The sequence below is a fragment of the Salmo salar genome, chromosome ssa27, assembly GCF_905237065.1.
Source record: "Salmo salar chromosome ssa27, Ssal_v3.1, whole genome shotgun sequence".
Lineage (NCBI taxonomy): Eukaryota > Metazoa > Chordata > Actinopteri > Salmoniformes > Salmonidae > Salmo > Salmo salar.
The window spans coordinates 12,744,686-12,768,210 of record NC_059468.1 but is presented as its reverse complement, the minus strand read 5'-3'; the positions used below and the strand labels follow the sequence as shown (position 1 = coordinate 12,768,210).

At 43.8% G+C, this 23,525-nt stretch overlaps 1 protein-coding gene across 1 annotated transcript in view; it reads right to left on the bottom strand.

Annotated features, from left to right (window-relative positions):
• Positions 1-23,525, bottom strand: part of LOC106588319 (mothers against decapentaplegic homolog 4) — a 39,759-nt gene that overhangs the window by 7,438 nt on the left and 8,796 nt on the right. Inside the window, exon 3 of the mRNA XM_014177171.2 lies at positions 1,878-2,052. Within this exon, the coding sequence (XP_014032646.2) occupies positions 1,878-2,052 (175 nt within the window). The remainder of the gene's footprint in view (positions 1-1,877; positions 2,053-23,525) is intronic.

Here is a 23,525-nt window from a genome sequence, read left to right as displayed (position 1 = left end):
AAACATTTTTAAAAAGACTCTATACAAGGTGGGATCTTTTTGTGTCGGTAAAATTAATTATGTGAGAAATAGCGGTGGAAACGCTTTTATGCAAAATATTGATATGGCCAAAAGTATGTGGACACTCCTTCAAATTAGTGGATTTCACCTGTTGCGGACAGGTTTATAAAATTGAGCACACAGCCATGCAATCTCCATAGACAAACATTGGCAGTAGAATGGCCTTACTGAAGAGCTCAGTGACATTCAAAGTGGCACCGTCATAGGATGTCACCTTTCCAAGTCAGTTTGTCAAATTTCTGCCCTGCTAGAGCTGCCCCGGTCAACTGTAAGTGATATTATTGTGAAGTGGAAACGTCTAGGAGCAACACTGGCTCAGCCGCGAAATGGTAGGACACACAAGGTCACAGAACAGGGCCGCCGAGTGTTGAAGCGCGTAGCGCATAAAAATCGTCTGTCCTTTGGTTGCAAACTGCTTCTGGAAGCAACGTCAGCACAATAACTTTCGTCGGGAGCTGCATGAAATGGGTTTTCATGGCCGAGCAGCCGCACACAAGCATAAAATCACCATGCACAATGCCAAGCGTCAACTGGAGTGGTGTAAAGCTCACCGCCAGTGTTCTCCGGAGTGATGAATCACGCTTCACTATCTGGCAGTCCGACCGACTAATCTGAGTTTGGTGGATGCCAGGAGAACGCTACCTGCCCCAATGCATTGTGCCAACTGTAAAGTTGGTTGGAGGAGGAATAATGGTCTGGGGCTGTTTTTCATGGTTTGTGCTAGGCCCCTTAGTTCCAGTGAAGGGAAATCTTGATGCTACAGCATACAATGACATTCTAGAAGATTCTGTGCCTCCAACTTTGTGGCAACAGTTTGGGGAAGGCCCTTTCCTGTTTCAGCATGACAATGAGGCCGTACACAAGGCAAGGTCCAACCCCGTCGAACACCTTTGGGATGAATTGGAACACCGACCAGGCCTAATCGCCCAACAACAGTGCCCGACCTCACTAATGCTCTTGTGGCTGAATGGAAGCAAGTCCCTGCAGCAATATTCCAACATCTAGTGGAAAGCCTTCCCAGAAGAGTGGAGGCTGTTAAAGCAGCAAAGTGGGGACCAACTCCATGTTAATGCCCATGATTTTGGAATGAGATGTTAGACGAGCAGGTGTCCATGTACTTTTGGTAATGTAGTGTATAATAACCATCATATCGAAGTAAACTTGAAGTCACACTGTGATATGTTGTGTGGTCCTCCCACTACGACTCGGGAAAACTTGCAGATTATTAGGCTACAGATGAAATAAGTTATTATGAACTTCACAGGGTGGTGAAAGTGCACGGTGATGAGCTTGATGCTACTTTCCAATAAATATTGAAGGTCTAATTCTGGTGACATGATGATCGATGCTTGGCTACCATTTGTCAAATAAAAATATTCTTGCTCTTATCCATAATAATCTCATCATGTAGGTAGCCTACCCGCACTGTATCTGCATCTGCAAGTTGTTGGCTAGAGCACAAGCGCCAAGACCAGACTGGGCACATCTTTTTTTGGTTTGACTAAACCATCAGTAGAATTCAAAATCCGTTGGAAACCCATTTAACTTGTATTTTTTATTAAGCCCATGGGAATTTCATCACGCACAGATTTTTGTCCACAAAAAATCAATTTGATGGAAAGAAATCTCCTGTTAAGCGGATTTTAGAATATTTGCATGAAAATCTGTCGCCAGTTGGATTGAAACCTAGCTACTGTAATATTTGTAATGTTATGAGAGAAAACATAGTATTTACAGTAAATATCAGAAACATCTGCACCATTAGGCATTAAGCAATATAGGGTGAACTATCCCTTTAAGCTGTTGAGCAGACCTACCAATGCCGGGCGAAACCACTCTCTCATAGTGGTAGGGGTTGACACACACATTGTCATATTTGAGGTCGAAGGCGTATTGGCAGAACTTGACGTGCTTTAGCTCATTCTTGTGTAGGTCTGGCCAGCGCCATAATCGAGCGTAGATCACATGGGGGAAGCCTTTCCTCCCTGCAACCTGGAGTGAGGGAGAGGGCGGAGAGAGAGAGTTAGAGATACTTGGCCCTATTCAATCAAAACTAGTATTTGGGTTTACATTAAATCTCTTAACTGGGCTAGACATTTTTTAAAAGAGGCATTGCAGTCAAAAACTAGATTTTACTTAATTTTTTTAATGATATTTCCACACCATGAGTTTGAAATAACACTCTTTTTTAGGCTCGGAATTTCAGCCTGTTCAGGTGGGATGGAGTTTTTGGCCCACATCATGACATCGCAATCTGATCCGATTATTCTGACCAATGACCAGTCATCTATTATTTGCATATGTATCCTCCTACTTTGAATGGGTAAGTGGGGTAGGCTTTAAGAGTCTAGACAATCCTATCCGCCAATCAGGGCTGTGTTTGTAAATATATAAAAATTGTATCAACACGCCCACATGATCAGACTGAACATTTCAATGGCAAAAAGAGTCTCCGGGAAATAAATGGTTAATATATTTGGAGTTATTTTCATGAAATAAACACATAGTGATTTTAGACATACAGAGATTATTTAAAAATGAAAATAGACTGCATGGGGGCTTTAAAAAAATATGTTTTTGCACATATGCTGATCTGACTGATTTAAGATGAAAACTTCAACCCTGTTACTTTATTTGGCACTTAATAAGCACTTACTATAATCATTGATTCATTTAACCTCTTGAAAAGTGTAGGCACCTGATAAATAAGAACCCTTTTCCATTATACTTCAGAACACGGCCGCTTTCTAATGTTGAATTGTACCTTTCATGGTGAAAAATGCACAATGATTTCATTGTATATCCGCTCTAGGGCAAATCTGGTGTTTTAGATCAAATCCAGACAGGAACTAGTATTTTAGCAGGTGATCTAAATCACACAATCGGCAAGTTAGACAGACAGCAATAAAATACACTTAGCGACAAAATATGGAGAGGTGCAGACAGTGTTGAAGAAACTAAAGTTTATTATTTTAACAGGGGCAGGCAAACGACAGGTCAATGCAGGCAGGGGTCAATGATCCAGCGAGGGTGTAAGGCACCAGAACAGCAGGCGGGCTCAGGGTCAGGTCAGGTAAATCCAGAGTAGAGGCAAAGGTACAGAACGGCAGGCAGGAAAGGTCAAAACCGTGAAATCTAGAAAACATGGACTATAGCAAAGACAGGGGCAAGGGAATACACTTGTAGGTTCGAACGAACTGGCACAGACAGACAGAAAACACAGGTATAAGTACCCAGGGAATAATGGGGAAGATGGGCGACACCTGGAGGGGGGTGGAGACAAGCACAAGAACAGGTGAAACAGATCAGGTGTGACAGTACCCCCCCCCCTCTAGGGACGCCACCTGGCGTCCTACCTGGGCACATACCTGGTTGAGCGGGGTGCCGGCACTGGAACTCAGAGATGAGGCCTGGGTCCAGGATGTCCCTAGTGGAGACCCAGCACCTCTCCTCCGGGCCATAACCGTCCCAGTCAACCAGGTACTGGAATCCCCTGCCCCGAGGTCGAACCTTCAGGAGGCGTCTCACCATGTACGCTGGTCGGCCGTCGATGAGACGAGGGAGAGGGGTGGGCCTGGAAACAGAAAACAAAGGGTTGTGAGACATGGTTTCAATTCTAGACACAGGAAAGGTAGGAAGTATACGAAGGGTACGGGGCAACAGAGGACGAACAGCAGAGGGGCTAATGATCTTGGAGCGGGGGGCAAAGGCCTCGGCTTCAGCGGGTGTAGCCGCGGGGCTATAGCTGGCTTGACCTTCTTGGATACCGGTCAGTGCTGTGGAAGCGAAGTGGCCCGGGCCTTACTGAACCCCTCCCGGAGGTCCTGGTACTCCGCATGGCTAGCGGAGAGGTCCGGGGCAATTTCCAAGCCCCCAGGAAGACGTCCCGTGGCAGGCAGAGCTGACTTCAGGAAGTTAGTGTAGCAGAACGGGCTCCAGCCCACAATGGCACCAGTAGACCAGTCAATCGAGGGATTGTGTCACTAGAGCCAAGAGAATCCCAATACCACGGGAACCTGCGGAGACTCAATTATCAGGAATTGGATCATCTCGCTGTGGTTCCCGACACTCGTAGGTTGACGGGGTTGGTATGGTGGGTGACCCGGCCAATAGAGCGCCCGTCCAGTGCTCTAACATCCATGGGAATAGAGGTTGAGTGGGGATACTCAGCTCGGACGCCAGGGTAACGTCCAAGGGTCTCAAATCGGCCCCCGAGTCGATGAGTATCTGGAGAGACTTGACTGGTCCCCCCACAGCAGGGTGGCATGGAGAGGGGGGCGAGAAAGGGGAGAAGCAAAATTGTCCTTAAGATCCACCAGAGTACTCATTCCTACAAATGAGCTAGGTCTCTTGAAGGGACAGATAGACACATAATGGCCGGCAGTACCGCAATACAGACAACTCTGGGTGGTAAGTCTGCGTACACGTTTGGCTGGAGACAGCCTAGCCCTGCCGAGCTGCATCTGCTCGGGAAGAGGTAAATCGGCAGTCTTCGGAGGCTCTAGGAGGAACTCAGGTAAGCTTGGATCCTCTCGGGGACTTCTGGAGTTCATCAGCTGCAAGGTGGGATCCTTGAGTGAGCGATTGGGACCGCAATCAGACCTCTTATCCCTCCTACGTTTCCGTAGCCGTCCATCGATCCGGATGGTTAAGGCAATGAGTGAGTCGAGATCCGTCGGTAGTTCCCGGGCTGCAAGCTCGTCCTTTACTTCCTCCGATAATCCGTGCAGGAACGTGTCGAACAGTGCTTCCGGGTTCCAGGCACCCTCCGCTGCTAGCGTGCGGAAATCCACCGCATAGGCTGCCACACTGAGAGAGTCCTGCCGAAGCTGGAGTAACTTCCAGGTAGCCTCTCTCCCGGACACCGGAGCCTCTAAGACATTTTTCACCTCCACCGCAAAACCCTCCAGACTGAAGCATACGGCCGACTGTTGTTCCCAAACGGCCATAGCCCAGGAGAGGGCCCTCCTGGACATCAGTGTGATGAGGTACGCTATATTAGAGTGGTCCGAAGGAAGGCGGAAGGCTGCAGCTCCATGACGAGAAAACACTGACAGGTGCCCGACTCTCCATCAAAGCGCTGGGGGGGGAGGTAAGTGGAGTTCCCGGGAAACTGGAGTGACGGCGCTGATACCAGCCGGGCTACTGATGGGCTGGGAGGGTAGTTGTGGTAGGCTGTCTAGTAGACAGCCCACGGAATTGCTCCCGCAATGTGTCCAATGCTAGGTCGTGATGTTCGGCCACATCCTAGAACCCTTCCATCAGACCGCGAAGCAACCCTTCGTGCCTACCAATGGAGGCTCCTTGGGAGGAGATGGCATCGCGGAGCTGGTACTAGTTTGCTGGGTCAGTCATGGCCAGTTCGTACTATCACGTTTTAAGGTATGACTCAAATGCAGACAGTGTTGAAGAAACGAAAGTTTATTCTTTAAAACAGGGGCAGGCAAACGACAGGTCAAGGCAGGCAGGGGTCAATGATCCAGAGAGGGTGTAAGGAACTGGAACAGCAGGCGGGCTCAGGGTCAGGCAGAGGTCGGTAATCCAGAGTAGAAGCAAAGGTACAGGATGGCAGGCAGGCTCAGGGCAGGCAGGAAAGGTCAAAACCGGGAAACTAGAAAACATGGACTATAGCAAAGACAGGAGCAAGGGAAACACTAGTAGGTTTGAATGAACAAAACAAACTGGCACAGACAGACAGAAAACACAGGTATAAGTACCCAGGGGATAATGGGGAAGATGGGCGACACCTGGTGGGTGGAGACAAGCACAAGGACAGGTGAAACAGATCAGGGCATGACAGAGACTGAACAGAGCACATCTTCCAAGACCCGAAATGTATTAAATACATAAACAAAAAATGTAAAAACCTTTACCATTACAAATGGAGACATAGAGGACAGAGAAAAGCCGACCCCTGACATAATTTGGGATGTTTTTAAGGCATACATTAGGGGAATGATAATCTCGTACTCTAAAATCTTTGTTAGAAATTAAAATGAAAGAAAAGGAAAAACACATTACTATCTTAAAAAAGGCCATAAAAAATGTTTACAAGTCACAGAAGAAAATACAATTTCTGAATTTAAGCAGGAATATGATCTTTTACTTTTGAAGAGACCCAACAACTACAGGTTAAACTCAAATATAGCATACTATTTAATGGCAAATAAACCTGGTAAACACCTCGCTGCCCCCACAAAATGAATACACTCCAAACCAAAAGATAAGGATAAAAATGCTTTAATAAGAAAGAATAACGCTATTAATATATATTTTTAAAGCTTCTATGAAACTCTATATGAATCAGAATTAAACAACAGTTGGATTAATCCTACAGCCTTCTTTGACCCAATAACCCTGAAGCTATCAGCAGACAAAAAAGAATCACCCAAAAATATATATTAGACACTGTTAAAATGGTGTAAAATAGTCATATGTTTGAGAAATTGAAGTAATAGCATTTCTAAGGTATTTGAATATCGCGCCACGGGATTCCACTGGCTGTTGAGTAGGTGGGACGATACCCTAGAAAGGCTAAGTCTGATGGTGGTTTTAACTTTCCAGACTTGGAATTGTATCAACTCGCCACCCACGGCTTTACCCTGCGAAAAATTGTTAACTTCTTTGGGATAGGGGGCAGTATTTTCACGGCCGGATAAAAAACGTACCCGATTTCATCTGGTTACTACTCCTGCCCAGAAACTAGAATATGCATATAATTAGTAGATTTGGATAGAAAACACTCTAAAGTTTCTAAAACTGTTTGAATGGTGTCTGTGAGTATAACAGAACTCATATGGCAGGCCAAAACCTGAGAAGATTCCACAGGAAGTGCCCTGTCTGACAATTTGTTGTCCTTCTGTTGCATCTCTATCGAAAATACAGCATCTGTGCTGTAACGTGACATTTTCTAAGGCTTCCATTGGCTCTCTAAAGCCGCCAGAAAGTGGAATGGGGTGTCTGCTGTCTCTGGGCAAAGAACAGCAGCAGAATTTGTAAGTGGTCAGCCTGGGGACAGTGAGACTGGAGATGCGCAGTCACGAGACTACTCCATTTTTTTCTTTCAGCCTTTGAATGAATACAACGTCGCCCGGTTGGAATATTATCGCTATTTTATGAGAAAAATAGCATAAAAATTGATTTTAAACAGCGTTTGACATGCTTCTAAGTACGGTAATGGAATATTTTGATTTTTTTTGTCACGAAATGCGCTCGTGCGTCACCCTTCGGATAGTGACCTGAACGCACGAACAAAACGGCGGTATTTGGATATAACTATGGATTATTTGGAACCAAAACAACATTTGTTGTTGAAGTAGAAGTCCTGGGAGTGCATTCTGACGAAGAACAGCAAAGGAAATACAATTTTTGTAATAGTAATTCTGAGTTTAGTGAGCCCCAAACTTGGTGGGTGTCAAATTAGCTAGCCTGTGATGGCCGAGCTATGTACTCAGAATATTGCAAAATGTGCTTTCGCCGAAAAGCTATTTTAAAATTGGACATAGCGATTGCATAAAGGAGTTCTGTATCTATAATTCTTAAAATAAGTGTTATGTATTTTGTGAACGTTTATCATGAGTAATTTAGTAAATTCACCGGAAGTTTGCGGTGGGTATGCTAGTTCTGAACATCACATGCTAATGTAAAAAGCTGGTTTTTGATATAAATATGAACTTGATTGAACAAAACATGCATGTATTGAATAACATAATGTCCTAGGAGTGTCATCTGATGAAGATCATCAAAAGTTAGTGCTGCATTTAGCTGTGGTTTGGGTTTATGTGACCTATATGCTTGCTTGGAAAATGGCTGTGTGATTATTTGTGGCTATGTACTCTCCTAACATAATCTAATGTTTTGCTTTCGCTGTAAAGCCTTTTTGAAATCGGACAATGTGGTTAGATTAACGAGCGTCTTATCTTTAAAATGGTGTAAAATAGTTGATTGTTTGAGAAAATTGAATTGTGGTATTTTAGTTGGTTTTGTATTTCGCGCCGTGCGATGCCATTGGCTGTTGGCTAGGGGTTCCGCAGGCGGAACGGGGTTCCGCTAGCAGAACGTCTGTCCTCAACAGGTTAAATGCACTAAAGAGGAACAATGGGTACATATTGAAGATGCACAACCCCAGAATCTTTCCACATGTCTATTTTCAAAAGATAAAGCTAAGAACATAAACAACTTCATAGTTAAGAACACTATAACAATATGGAAGAAAATTAAACAGATTCTACAAGAACTAGTAACACTCCTTAAAAACACACCCGTATGGAACAATTCTTGGATAGCTTTTTAGAATTCAGCGATAAATTGGCCCACATGGAAAAGTAAAGTAAAGTCAAATAAATGTATTTCCATGACAGAATTAAAAAGCCCTTTTGGACTGACCAATGTAGACATTTTCAAATACATGCAACTTAAAAGTTTTATATCACAAAATAAAATATTGATCAAGAAATGTTGAGGGAATCCAATTTGATTCAGAAAATGATATTAATTTGATAGGTAAGATATACAAAACCTTGCAGGCAGTCTATCCATCTAACAATCTCTTAGAAAATAATACAAACTATTGGAACCAAGACTTAAAAAGAACTGATACTGGCACAAGATGGAGGGAGTGTTAGAACATAACTAACAAAATTACAGTTAACTAAAATGTATGCTTAATCCAGTATAAACGAATGTATAGAATGTATTATACACGAGACAAAATGCATAAATTCTACAGCACAACGGCAGAGTCATGTCTTAAGTGTAAAACGAACAGTGACTCAGTGATTCATGCCTTCTGGGAGTGCTATAATGTCCAAAAGTTATGGGTGGAGTTAGAAAGTTGGCTGTCAGAAGTTTTACAATGTAAATGTACTTTTAATCCGTCTATCCGCATATTTCAAGGTATGTCATATGAGGGCACGGTGAGATAACCAGTGAGTTGGACCATACTTTTCTCATCAATCATGTTGAAAAAACATTTACTTAAAAACTGGAAATCAAGTGATCCTCCATCGTTGGGACGGTGGAAGAATCGAATGCATTATTGTTAGAATATTGAAAGTGTGTGGGCGACAGAGAAGGGCAGAGTGTTGCAGTTTGAGGCCATGTGGCATAGAGTCTTGCAGGTGATCTGGAGATGGATGCGGTGGGAACATGTGGGTCTGGGCAGGTGTGATGTTGATGTGTGTTTGTCTGTTGTCTGTGTATGTTTATTTTGTTTGAAAAAATGTAATAAAATTTTATAAATACAACAACAAAAAGTTGAACATGTACTCTTTAAGACAGAATGTTAAAATTAGGTGCATCTTTTTGTATAATTATTTTTATTTTTTTTACAAAAGTACACTACCTAAAAGGCACTCTACTGGTGGAATGACCCAACTGTCGAAAATAAATAAATATTCCTGTACAATATAACAGCATGTTTTAATCAATAGGCGATGTGGTTATATTTCATATTGTTTAACAGTGAAAATAAATATGATGAAATATTAAACGGATGTGAAAATATACTGTCTGTCATGCTGATTGAAGCAAAGATTGAACCTCATAAAGTTTCATGAGGTTTCTATGGAAGAGAAATAGAGACATTAGAGACACAAGAGACTTTAATCTGTTTATACAGGCCTGGGCTAAATGATAGGGGTTACCGGGGATGCTGACGTAGCGGACCCATGGTCTCATGATGAGGTAGCCCTGCCTGGGACTTCAAAATAAGTGTCACCCTCACCCTTGGTCTAATGGTCAAGAGATTGGTTTCTCCCTGGGTTCAGATCCTGCCCGTGACACTGGCTTCTCCCATTACAAATCAGGGCACCCTCATACGCCTTGGAAATCTGAACATATAAATAATTGTCAAATTGTTTGTGTAGAGAACTTTTCATTTGCACCCTGCACTTAGTCTGATGTATTGTGAGACAGAGAGAGACAGAGAAGGGGAGAGTGGGTGACAGAAAGAGAGACAGAGAGAGACAGAAGGGGAGAGTGGGTGACATGAAGAGAGACAGAGAGAGACAGAGAAGGGGAGAGTGGGTGACATGAAGAGAGACAGAGAGAGACAGAAGGGGAGAGTGGGTGACATGAAAGAGACAGAGAGAAAGAAGGGGAGAGTGGGTGACGTGAAGAGAGACAGAGAGAGACAGAGAAGGGGAGAGTGGGTGACATGAAGAGAGACAGAGAGAGAGACAGAGAAGGGGAGAGTGGGTGACAGAAAGAGAAACAGAGAGAGAGACAGAGAAGAGGAGAGTGGGTGACATGAAGAGAGACAGAGAGAAAGACAGAGAAGAGGAGAGTGGGTGACATGAAGAGAGACAGAGAGAAAGACAGAAGGGGAGAGTGGGTGACAGAAAGAGAGACAGAGAGAAAGACAGAGAAGGGGAGAGTGGGTGACAGAAAGAGAAACAGAGAGAGAGACAGAGAAGGGGAGAGTGGGTGACAGAAAGAGAGACAGAGAGAGACAGAAGGGGAGAGTGGGTGACAGAAAGAGAAACAGAGAGAAAGACAGAGAAGGGGAGAGTGGGTGACATGAAGAGAGACAGAGAGAGACAGAAGGGGAGAGTGGGTGACATGAAGAGAGACAGAGAGAGAGACAGAGAAGGGGAGAGTGGGTGACAGAAAGAGAGACAGAGAGAAAGACAGAGAAGGGGAGAGTGGGTGACAGAAAGAGAAACAGAGAGAGAGACAGAGAAGGGGAGAGTGGGTGACAGAAAGAGAAACAGAGAGAGAGACAGAGAAGGGGAGAGTGGGTGACAGAAAGAGAGACAGAGAGAGACAGAAGGGGAGAGTGGGTGACATGAAGAGAGACAGAGAGAAAGACAGAGAAGGGGAGAGTGGGTGACAGAAAGAGAAACAGAGAGAGAGACAGAGAAGGGGAGAGTGGGTGACATGAAGAGAGACAGAGAGAAAGACAGAGAAGGGGAGAGTGGGTGACAGAAAGAGAGACAGAGAGAGACAGAAGGGGAGAGTGGGTGACAGAAAGAGAAACAGAGAGAGAGACAGAGAAGGGGAGAGTGGGTGACAGAAAGAGAGACAGAGAGAGACAGAAGGGGAGAGTGGGTGACATGAAGAGAGACAGAGAGAAAGACAGAGAAGGGGAGAGTGGGTGACAGAAAGAGAGACAGAGAGAGACAGAAGGGGAGAGTGGGTGACAGAAAGAGAGACAGAGAGAGACAGAAGGGGAGAGTGGGTGACATGAAGAGAGACAGAGAGAGACAGAAGGGGAGAGTGGGTGACAGAAAGAGAAACAGAGAGAGACAGAAGGGGAGAGTGGGTGACATGAAGAGAGACAGAGAGAGACAGAAGGGGAGAGTGGGTGACAGAAAGAGAAACAGAGAGAGACAGAAGGGGAGAGTGGGTGACATGAAGAGAGACAGAGAGAGACAAGGGGAGAGTGGGTGACAGAAAGAGAGACAGAGAGAGAGACAGAGAAGGGGAGAGTGGGTGACATGAAGAGAGACAGAGAGAGACAGAAGGGGAGAGTGGGTGACATGAAGAGAGACAGAGAGAGACAAGGGGAGAGTGGGTGACAGAAAGAGAGACAGAGAGAGAGACAGAGAAGGGGAGAGTGGGTGACATGAAGAGAGACAGAGAGAGACAAGGGGAGAGTGGGTGACAGAAAGAGAGACAGAGAGAGAGACAGAGAAGGGGAGAGTGGGTGACATGAAGAGAGACAGAGAGAGACAGAAGGGGAGAGTGGGTGACAGAAAGAGAAACAGAGAGAGAGACAGAGAAGGGGAGAGTGGGTGACAGAAAGAGAGACAGAGAGAGACAGAAGGGGAGAGTGGGTGACATGAAGAGAGACAGAGAGAGACAAGGGGAGAGTGGGTGACAGAAAGAGAGACAGAGAGAGAGACAGAGAAGGGGAGAGTGGGTGACATGAAGAGAGACAGAGAGAGACAGAAGGGGAGAGTGGGTGACAGAAAGAGAAACAGAGAGAGAGACAGAGAAGGGGAGAGTGGGTGACAGAAAGAGAGACAGAGAGAGACAGAAGGGGAGAGTGGGTGACAGAAAGAGAAACAGAGAGAGACAGAAGGGGAGAGTGGGTGACAGAAAGAGAGACAGAGAGAAAGACAGAGAAGGGGAGAGTGGGTGACAGAAAGAGAAACAGAGAGAGACAGAAGGGGAGAGTGGGTGACAGAAAGAGAAACAGAGAGAGACAGAAGGGGAGAGTGGGTGACATGAAGAGAGACAGAGAGAGACAGAAGGGGAGAGTGGGTGACATGAAGAGAGACAGAGAGAAAGACAGAGAAGGGGAGAGTGGGTGACAGAAAGAGAAACAGAGAGAGACAGAAGGGGAGAGTGGGTGACATGAAGAGAGACAGAGAGAGACAGAAGGGGAGAGTGGGTGACATGAAGAGAGACAGAGAGAAAGACAGAGAAGGGGAGAGTGGGTGACATGAAGAGAGACAGAGAGAGAGACAGAGAAGAGGAGAGTGGGTGACAGAAAGAGAGACAGAGAGAAAGACAGAGAAGGGGAGAGTGGGTGACATGAAGAGAGACAGAGAGAGACAGAAGGGGAGAGTGGGTGACAGAAAGAGAAACAGAGAGAAAGACAGAGAAGGGGAGAGTGGGTGACATGAAGAGAGACAGAGAGAGACAGAAGGGGAGAGTGGGTGACAGAAAGAGAAACAGAGAGAGACAGAAGGGGAGAGTGGGTGACAGAAAGAGAGACAGAGAGAAAGACAGAGAAGGGGAGAGTGGGTGACAGAAAGAGAGACAGAGAGAGACAGAAGGGGAGAGTGGGTGACATGAAGAGAGACAGAGAGAGAGACAGAGAAGGGGAGAGTGGGTGACAGAAAGAGAGACAGAGAGAGACAGAAGGGGAGAGTGGGTGACATGAAGAGAGACAGAGAGAGACAGAAGGGGAGAGTGGGTGACATGAAGAGAGACAGAGAGAAAGACAGAGAAGGGGAGAGTGGGTGACAGAAAGAGAGACAGAGAGAAAGACAGAGAAGGGGAGAGTGGGTGACATGAAGAGAGACAGAGAGAGAGACAGAGAAGGGGAGAGTGGGTGACAGAAAGAGAGACAGAGAGAGACAGAAGGGGAGAGTGGGTGACATGAAGAGAGACAGAGAGAAAGACAGAGAAGGGGAGAGTGGGTGACAGAAAGAGAAACAGAGAGAGAGACAGAGAAGGGGAGAGTGGGTGACATGAAGAGAGACAGAGAGAGACAGAAGGGGAGAGTGGGTGACATGAAGAGAGACAGAGAGAAAGACAGAGAAGGGGAGAGTGGGTGACAGAAAGAGAAACAGAGAGAGAGACAGAAGGGGAGAGTGGGTGACATGAAGAGAGACAGAGAGAGACAGAAGGGGAGAGTGGGTGACATGAAGAGAGACAGAGAGAAAGACAGAGAAGGGGAGAGTGGGTGACAGAAAGAGAAACAGAGAGAGAGACAGAGAAGGGGAGAGTGGGTGACAGAAAGAGAGACAGAGAGAGACAGAAGGGGAGAGTGGGTGACATGAAGAGAGACAGAGAGAAAGACAGAGAAGGGGAGAGTGGGTGACAGAAAGAGAAACAGAGAGACAGAGAAGGGGAGAGTGGGTGACAGAAAGAGAGGATATGGATCTACATGTGACTGTGAGCAAAGTCCTTAGACATTTGAAGCCTGATCTAGTCCACAGCTATGTCTCTACAGCTCCCCCTCTCACTCCCTATTTCGCGCTCTCTCGCTCTCTCCCCTCCCTCTCTTGTTGGGGAGAAGGTCACAGAAGGTGAGACATGATGTCTTCACTCAGCAGTTAGGATTTATTCTGCCAGGGCGTATTGAATTAACTACCTCTCTCTTGTTCCACCATGGGTGCGCGCACACACACACACACACACACACACACACACACACACACACACACACACACACACACACACACACAGACGCACATACATACAGTATACAATACATACAGTATACACAAACACACACACACACACTCAGATTAGCCCGGCCCCTTTCCTGTGTCTCAGACAAAACAACTTGCACAGCCCCTCCAGCCCTCCTCTCCCTCCCTCCCTCTCTTCAGGGGGAGAATGGGGGTTCTATGGGGAACTCCCTTACAGCATTCAATTTCAATTCAATTCAAGGGGCTTTATTGGCATGGGAAACATATGTTAACATTGCCAAAGCAAGTGAAGTAGATAATATACAAAAGTGAAATAAACAATAAAAATGAACAGTAAACATTACACTCATCGAAGTTCCAAAATAATAATGACATTACAAATGTCATATTATGTATATATACAGTGTTGTAACGATGTGCAAATGGTTAAAGTACAAAAGGGAAAATATATAAACATAAATATGGGTTGTATTTACAATGGCGTTTGTTCTTCACTGGTTGCCCTTTTCTTGTGGCAACAGGTCACACATTTGCTGCTGTGATGTCACACTGTGGTATTTCACCCAGTAGATATGGGAGTTTATCAAAATCGGGTATGCTTTCGAATTCTTTGTGGATCTGTGTAATCTGAGGGAAATATGTGTCTCTAATATGGTCATACATTTGGCAGGAGTTTAGGAAGTGCAGCTCAGTTTCCACCTAATTTTTGTGGGCAGTGTGCACATAGCCTGTCTTCTCTTGAGAGCCAGGTCTGCCAAAGGTGGCCTTTCTCAATAGCAAGGCTATGCTCACTGAGTCTGTACATAGTCAAAGCTTTCCTTAAGTTTGTGTCAGTCACAGTGGTCAGGTATTCTGCCAATGTGTACTCTCTGTTTAGGACCAAATAGCATTCTAGTTTGCTCTGGTTTTTTTGTTAATTCTTTCCAATGTGTCAAGTAATTATCTTTTTGTTTTCTCATGATTTGGTTGGGTCTAATTGTGTTGCTGTCCTGGGGCTCTGTGGGGTCTGTTTGTGTTTGTGAACAGAGCCCCAGGACCAGCTTGCTTAGGGGACTCTTCTCCGGGTTCATCTCTCTGTAGGTGATGGCTTTGTTATGGAAGGTGTGGGAATCGCTTCCTTTTAGGTGGTTGTAGAATTTAACGGCTCTTTTCTGGATTTTGATAATTAGCGGGTATCGGCCTAATTCTGCTATGCATGCATTATTTGCTGTTTTACATTGTGCATTCTCTTTCTTGACATGCAAAACTTGACTGTGTGCTTCTCTTGTTGACAGTGCATGTGGTACTGGCCACCACTCAGGCTTCAATGTACCCACAAGTGTATTATTATGTATTTTTTAGCTAAAGCTGTTAGCAACTTTGTAGCATTAGCATCACCAATAACCAAACAGCCTCAACCACCATTGTAGATAGGATTCTCCTTTGCAATACTGAGGTGTTAGCTGCTATTAGCAAGTATCCCTTTGTCTCATTACTATAGCACTAGCCACATTAGCTAAACCTGGCTGTTAGCTAGTACTTTAAGTGTTTACCGTAAGTAGTGAGACTTCCAGCTGTCAGTAACTCTATAGCGTTAGCCTCATTGAGTACAGTCAGCTGCCTAATAACTTTGCAGCATTAGCCACCATTAGCAAGGCTTAAGTAACTGAAACCTCATAGCATTCGCATAAATTAGCAACTCCTCATTTGACTGTTGCCATGTAACATTAGTCAACATTCTTTACAGGCATAGTCTATGAAAGAGGTTTCCATGTAGCCTATCGTCATAAAAATCATTCAGAAATGTCAATGTCTTTCAGCATAATATCTCCAACGTGTTTGGCAGCAAGTGCTTGACAGAAACCTGCGCCTAACTCGCAAAAGAGAAAACCAGGGCAACAGCGGCAAGGAACAATTCCCTACAGTAGGTAGGAAGAAACCTTGAGAGATTTCACATTAGGCTACATATGACCATGTGGCATGACATACATAAATGGTCTATTTATGTATTGCTCAGTTTATTAAACTCAAGTTAAATAATCGGCCCTGTCACACCCTGATCTTTCACCTGTCTTGTGCTTGTCTCCACCCCCCACCAGGTGTCTCCCATTTTCCACATTATCCCCTGTGTATTTATACCTGCGTTTACTGTTGGTCTGTTGCCCGTTTGTCTTGTCTTGTCAAGTCTTTCCAGCGTGTTCTCCCGTATTCCAGTATCTCTAGTTTCTGTTTTCTAGTCCTCCCAGTTCTGACCATTCTGCCTGCCCTGACCCTAAGCCTGCCTGGCATTCTGTCCCTGTTTTATATTGTCTTGGATTACCGACCTCTGCCTGCCCTGGACCTGCCGTTTGCCTGCCCCGTTTGTAATAAACATCTGGAATTCGACCTGTCTGCCTCCTGTGTCTGCATCTGTGTCTTATCCCGAGTCGTGTTAGCCTCCTCATATCACACATTGTTAAAGACAAGTTTCAAATTAAATCATAATGCAAGATTATGAGGTTTACTGTATTTTTTACACTTTGTCCAATGCATTTGCACTGTGAAAATGCCTTTCTCTGTGATATTTACATTTTTGTCATTTAGCAGATGTTCTTATCCAGAGCAACTTACAGGATCAATAGGCCTGTACTGTGTACTACTTACATTTCTCTATGTGTGCTATAGGTGACCCATCTGCAGGTGTCAATATACAGTGCCTTTAGAAAGTATTCATACCCCTTGACTTATTCCATGATTTGTTGTATTACAGCCAGAAGTCAAAATGTTTCATTTTTTATTTATTTTTATCTACACACAATACCCCATAATGACAAAGTGAAAACATGTTTTTAGAAATGTTTGCACATTTATTGAAAATGAAATAATGCCTGGGCGATATGGACAAAATATCATATCATGATATTTTTCACATTTTTGACCGTTTGGAGGTATTTGACAGTATTTTATGTTTTTGAATAATAAAAGTTCTAAATATGCTTTCTGAGTAGTTCATGACCCCTAGGTTGGCAACACATAAATTATAAGAGATTTCCTGCCACGAACTCGTCAAAAATTCGGATACCTCCTGCACTTCGACCTGTTATTTCGTCCAGTTGTTTTCGAAGTCCGATTTTGTTTTATTTTGTTCATAAGTGTTTGTGTCAAAACCTGCTATCAACTAGCCAGCTAGCTAGCTAGGTTGTAATGGAGCCTGCTTCGCCTGGAATAGCTAACAAACGTTTCCAGCACTGTAGAAGCTGTGTTTATTACGCTCTTGTCCAGGACAATATTGACAATCAGGAGTTCCAATGTGGCAATTGTTTGCTTGCGGAGGATTACAGGAATAAGGTGGCTATCCTTAGCAAGCAAATTCTCAATTCTGTTGAGAACTTTCTCGTTCTCAACACCTGTGGCTGGATGCCGCTCGGGCTTGACGGATGTATCCCCGCCTTGTCATCTGTCCCTATCCGAATGGCCTGTGCTACCTGGAGCCTGCCTGTCAAGGAAGTCGTCTCCACCTGCTTCTCACCCTCCATCTTGTAGCGGAGTAGACGGAGAACAGCAAGAGGATTGTTCCAATCAGCGCTGGTCCCATGTCACAAGTAACGTGGAAACCAAAGGCAGCGGCATGCTGCTAAGTGAACTGGAGTGTCTGCAAGAGGTCCGGAGAAGATTATCATGAGGAATAGTTTCCCTGTCACATCCTGATCTGTTTCACCTGTCTTTGTGCTTGTCTCCACCCCCCTCCAGGTGTTGCCCATCTGCAACATTATCCCCTGTGTATTTATACCTGTGTTCTCTGTTTGTCTGTTTCCAGTTTGTCTTGTCTCGTCAAGCCTACCAACGTTTTTCCCGTACTCCTGTTGTTTTCTCTCTAGTCCCCGTTTTCTAGTTTTTCCGGTTTTTGACCATCCTGCCTGCCCTGACCCTGCGCCTGCAATTCTGTACCTTTCGGACTCTGCTCTGGATTACTGACCTCTGCTTGCCCTTGACCTGTCGTTTGCATACTCCCTGTTTTTGTAATAATCTTGTTACTTCAAACTGTCTGCATCTGGGTATTATCCAGAGGTCTGATATTCACAGCCCTGGTGCCTGATCTACCTTCGTTTTCATCGCTGGGACTGCCTGTGTCTGCGACAGCTGAGCTGACGCCAACTACGCTGACTCCAGCAGCGGCTTTGTCGTCGAGTTCGGCTCCTTCCCGTCTCTCTGGATCTGACGGGGCACTGCCTACTGCGGGAGGTCTGGACCTATCGCCAGGAGCTGCGGGCGTATGCTATCCTGTTTCTCGTGGACCCGTGAAAGGTTCCACTAATATGAGGGGTAGGAATGGGCGGATTTCCCCATCCCCTTCTCCAGCCGTTGTATTGGGCAGTTCAATGGCGAGAAACATCTCAGTACCTGGAGTAAAAACTGACTACAGGACATCAATAAGATGCGCCCGAACATTTTAAGCCTGCAGCAGGAAATTCTGTCGATCACAGTTCATGTGGGATTCAATGACATTATGAATGGGTCTATGCTTGACACCAACAAACGCACCATAATATCTGGCCCTGTGCCCTCCCTAAATCATGGCATTGAACGTTTCAGCAGACTTTTATCCTTCCATAACTGGCTACGTGACTATTGCAACTCTGAGGGTGTAACATTTATTGACAATTTCGATACCTTATGGAAACAAAGCTTGTTTTCCCACCAAATCATTTGGGTTCCTCGATCGTTTCACAGCATTATAAGGCTGCGTTGAGACAATGATTATCAATGACCCAAGCCCAGCACAGTTAATCCCTACCATTGTGTCGCTGAGTTGTCATAATGCTTCAGAAAATGTACACTACCATTCAAAAGTTTGGGGTCACTTAGAAATGTCCTTCTTTTCCATGAAAACATACATGAAATGAGTTGCAAAATGAATAGGAAATATAGTCAAGACGTTGAAAAGGTTATAAATAATTATTTTTCATTGAAATAACAATTTGCTTTCATCAAAGAATCCTCCATTTGCAGCAATTACAGCCTTGCAGACCTTTGGCATTCTAGTTGTCAATTTGTTGAGGTAATCTGAAAAGAGTTCACCCCATGCTTCCTGAAGCACCTCCCACAATTTGGATTGGCTTGATGGGCACTTCTTACGTACCATACGGTCAAGCTGCTCCTACAACAGAGCAACAGGATTGCGATCCGGTGACTGTGCTGGCCACTCCATTATAGACAGAATACCAGCTGACTGCTTCTTCCCTAAATAGTTATTGCATAATCTGGAGCTGTGCTTTGCATCATTGTCCTGTTGTAGGAGGAACTTGGCTCCAATTAAGCACCGTCCACAGGGTATGGCATGGCTTTGCAAAATGGGAGTGATAGCCTTCCTTCTTCAACTTCAAGATCCCTTTTACCCTGTACAAATCTCCCACTTTACCACCACCAAAGCACCCCCAGACTAGAGGTCGACCAATTATGATTTTTCAACGTCGATACCGATTATTGGAGGACCCAAAAAAGGCAATACCGATTAATCGGCCGATTAAAAAAGATATATATTTGTAATAATGACAATTACAACAATACTGAATGAACACTTATTTTAACTTAATGTAATACATTAATAAAATCAATTTAGCCTCAAATAAATAATGAAACATGTTTGGTTTAAATAATGCAAAAACAAAGTGTTGGAGAATAAAGTAAAAGTGCATTATGTGCCGTGTAAGAAAGAAAACATTTAAGTTCCTTGCTCAGAACATGAGAACATATGAAAGCTGGTGGTTCCTTTTAACATGAGTCTTCAATATTCCCAGGTAAATTATTATAGGTTGTAGTTATTATAGGAATTATAGGACTATTTCTCTCTATACGATTTGTATTTCATATACCTTGACAACTGGATGTTCTTATAGGCACTTTAGTATTGCCAGTGTAACAGTATAGCTTCCGCCCCTCTCCTCGCTCCTAGCTGGGCTCAAACCAGGAACACATCGACAACAGCCACCCTCGAAGCAGCGTTACCCATGCAGAGCAAGGTGAAACAACTACTCTAAGTCTCAGAGTGAGTGACGTTTGAAACGCTATTTGCGCGCACCCGGCTAACTAGCTAGCCATTTCACATCGGTTACACCAGCCTCATCTTGGGAGTTCATAGGCTTGAAGTCATAAACACCGCAATGCATTGCGAAGGGCTGCTGGCAAACGCACGAAAGTGCTATTTTTGAATGAACGCTTGCGAGCCTGCTGGTGCCTACCACCGCTCAGTCAGACTGCTCTATCAAATCATAGACTTAATTATAACATAATAACACACAGAAACATGAGCCTTAGGTCATTAATATGGTTGAATCCGGAAACTATCACGTTTATTCTTTCAGTGAAATACGGAACCGTTCCGTATTTTACCTAATGGGTGGCATCCATAAGTCTAAATGTTCCTGTTACATTGCACAGCCTCCAATGTTATGTCATAATTACGTAAAATTCTGGCAAATTAGTTCGCAACGAGCCAGGCAGCCCAAACTGCTGCATATACCCTGATTCTGCGTGCAAGGAACGCAAGAGAACTGACACAATTTCACCTTGTTAATATTGCCTGCTAACCTGGATTTCTTTTAGCTAAATATGCAGGTTTAAAAATATATACTTCTGTGTATTGAAAGGCATTGATGTTTATGGTTAGGTACACAACAGTCCTTTTTCGCGAATGCGCACCACATCGATTATATGCAACACAGGACAGGCTAGATAAAATAGTAATATCATCAACCATGTGTAGTTAACTAGTGATTATGATTGATTGATTGTTTTTTATAAGATAAGTTTAATGCTAGCTAACAACTTACCCTGGCTTCTTACTGCATTCGCGTAACAGGCAGGCTTCTCGTGGAGTGCAACGTAAAGCAGGTGGTTAGAGCGTTGGACTAGTTAACCATTAGGTTGCATCCCCAAGCTGACAAGGTAAAAATCTGCCGTTCTGCCCCTGAACAAGGCCGTTAACCCACCGTTTCTAGGCCATCATTGAAAACAAGAATGTGTTCTTAACTGACTTGCCTAGTTAAATAAAGGTATAAAAAATATATATAATAATAATAATACATTTTTAAAAATCGGCAAATCGGTGGCCAAAAATACCGATTACCGATTGTTATGAAAACTTGAAATCGGCCCTAATTAATCGGTCATTCCGATTAATCGGTCGACCTCTACCCCAGACCATCACATTGCCTCCACCATGCGTGACAGATGGCGTCAAGCACTCATCCAGCAGCTTTTCATTTTTTCTGCGTCTCACGAATGTTCTTCTTTGTGATCCGAACACCTCAAACTTAGATTAATCTGTCCATAACACTTTTTTACAATCTTCCTCTGTCCAGTGTCTATGTTCTTTTGCCCATCTTAATCTTTTATTTTTATTGGCCAGTCTGAGATATGGCTTTTTCTTTGCAACTGCCTGGAAGGCCAGCAACCCGGAGTTGCCTCTTCACTGTTGACGTTGAGACTGGTGTTTTGCGGGTACTATTTAATGAAGCTGCCAGTTGAGGACTTGTGAGGCGTCTGTTTCTCAAACTAGACACTCTAATGTACTTGTCCTCTTGCTCAGTTGTGCACCGGGGCCTCCCACTGCTCTTTCTATTCTGGTTAGAGCCAGTTTGCGCTGTTCTGTGAAGGGAGTAGTACACAGCGTTGTACGAGATCTTCAGTTTCTTAGCAATTTCTCACATGGAATAGCCTTCATTTCTCAGAAGAAGAATAGACTGACGAGTTTCAGAAAAAAGTTATTTGTTTCTGGCCATTTTGAGCCTGTAATCGAACACACATATGCTGATGCTCCAGATACTCAACTAGTTTAACCTCTATGGGCTAGGCGGGACGAATTCGTCCCACCTACGTAACAGCCACTTGAAGCCTGTGGTGCGATTTTCAAAACCTTAAAAATCCTATTACTTCAATTTCTCAAACATATGACTATTTTACAGCTATTTAAAGACAAGACTCTCGTTAATCTAATCACACTGTCCGATTTCAAAAAGGCTTTACAACGAAAGCAAAACATTAGATTATGTCAGCAGAGTACCAAGCCAGAAATAATCAGACACCCATTTTTCAAGCTAGCATATAATTTCACCAAAACCCAGAAGACAGCTAAATGCAGCACTCACCTTTGATGATCTTCATCAGATGACAACCCTAGGACATTATGTTATACAATACATGCATGTTTTGTTCAATCAAGTTCATATTTATATCAAAAACCAGCTTTTTACATTAGCATGTGACGTTCAGAACTAGCATACCCCCGCAAACTTCCGGGAATTCGCTAACATTTTACTAAATTACTCACGATAAACGTTCACAAAAAGCATAACAATTATTTTAAGAATTATAGATACAGACCTCCTCTATGCACTCGATATGTCCGATTTTAAAATAGCTTTTGGTGAAAGCACATTTTGCAATATTCTAAGTACATAGCCCAGGCATCACGGGCTAGCTATTTAGACACCCGGCAAGTTTAGCACTCACCATAATCATATTTACTATTATAAAAGTTTGATTACCTTTTGTTGTCTTCGTCAGAATGCACTCTCAGGACTGCTACTTCAATAACAAATGTTGGTTTGGTCCAAAATAATCCATCGTTATATCCGAATAGCGGCGTTTTGTTCGTGCGTTCCAGACACTATCCGAAATGGTAAAGAAGGGTCGCGCGCATGGCGCAATTCGTGACAAAAAAATTCTAAATATTCCATTACCGTACTTCGAAGCATGTCAACCGCTGTTTAAAATCAATTTTTACGCCATTTTTCTCGTAGAAAGCGATAATATTCCGACAGGGAATCTCCTTTTCGGCAAACAGAGGAAAAAAATCACAAAGGCGGGGGCGGTCGGGTCACGCGCCTAAGCCCAGAGTCCCTTGATCGGCCACTTGAGAAAGGCGATAATGTGTTTCAGCCTGGGGCTGGGATGACGACATTCTGTTTTTTCCCGGGCTCTGAGCGCCTATGGACGACGTAGGAAGTGTCACGTTAGAGCAGAGATCCTTAGTAAAAGATAGAGATGGAAAAGAAGTTCAAGAAATGGTCAGACAGGCCACTTCCTGTAAAGGAATCTCTCAGGTTTTGACCTGCCATTTGAGTTCTGTTATACTCACAGACACCATTCAAACAGTTTTAGAAACTTTAGGGTATTTTCTATCCATATGTAATAAGTATATGCATATTCTAGTTACTGGGTAGGAGTGGTAACCAGATTAAATCGGGTATGTTTTTTATCCAGCCGTGTCAATACTGCCCCCTAGCCCTAACAAGCTAAAGAAGGACAGTTTTATTGCTTCTTTAATCAGAACAACAGTTTTCAGCTGTGCTAATATAATTGCAAAAGGGTTTTCTAATGATCAATTAGCCTTTTAAAATGATAAACTTGGATTAGCTAATATAACGTGACATTGGAACATAGGAGTGATGGTTGCTGATAATGAGTATCCTTAATAAATACAAATACAAAATGGGTCTTTCTCCATTTATACTGTTGAATCAAAACAAATATAATTTTCAGCATTTTCATCAATTTCTGCACTTTTATTATAATTTCCATACTGTGCCACACAGCATGATGTGGGCAAGAAAATCGAGTTAATTGGTGAACTGTTGGAATCATGGAAATATAAAGATTATTAGTTGGAATATAGTG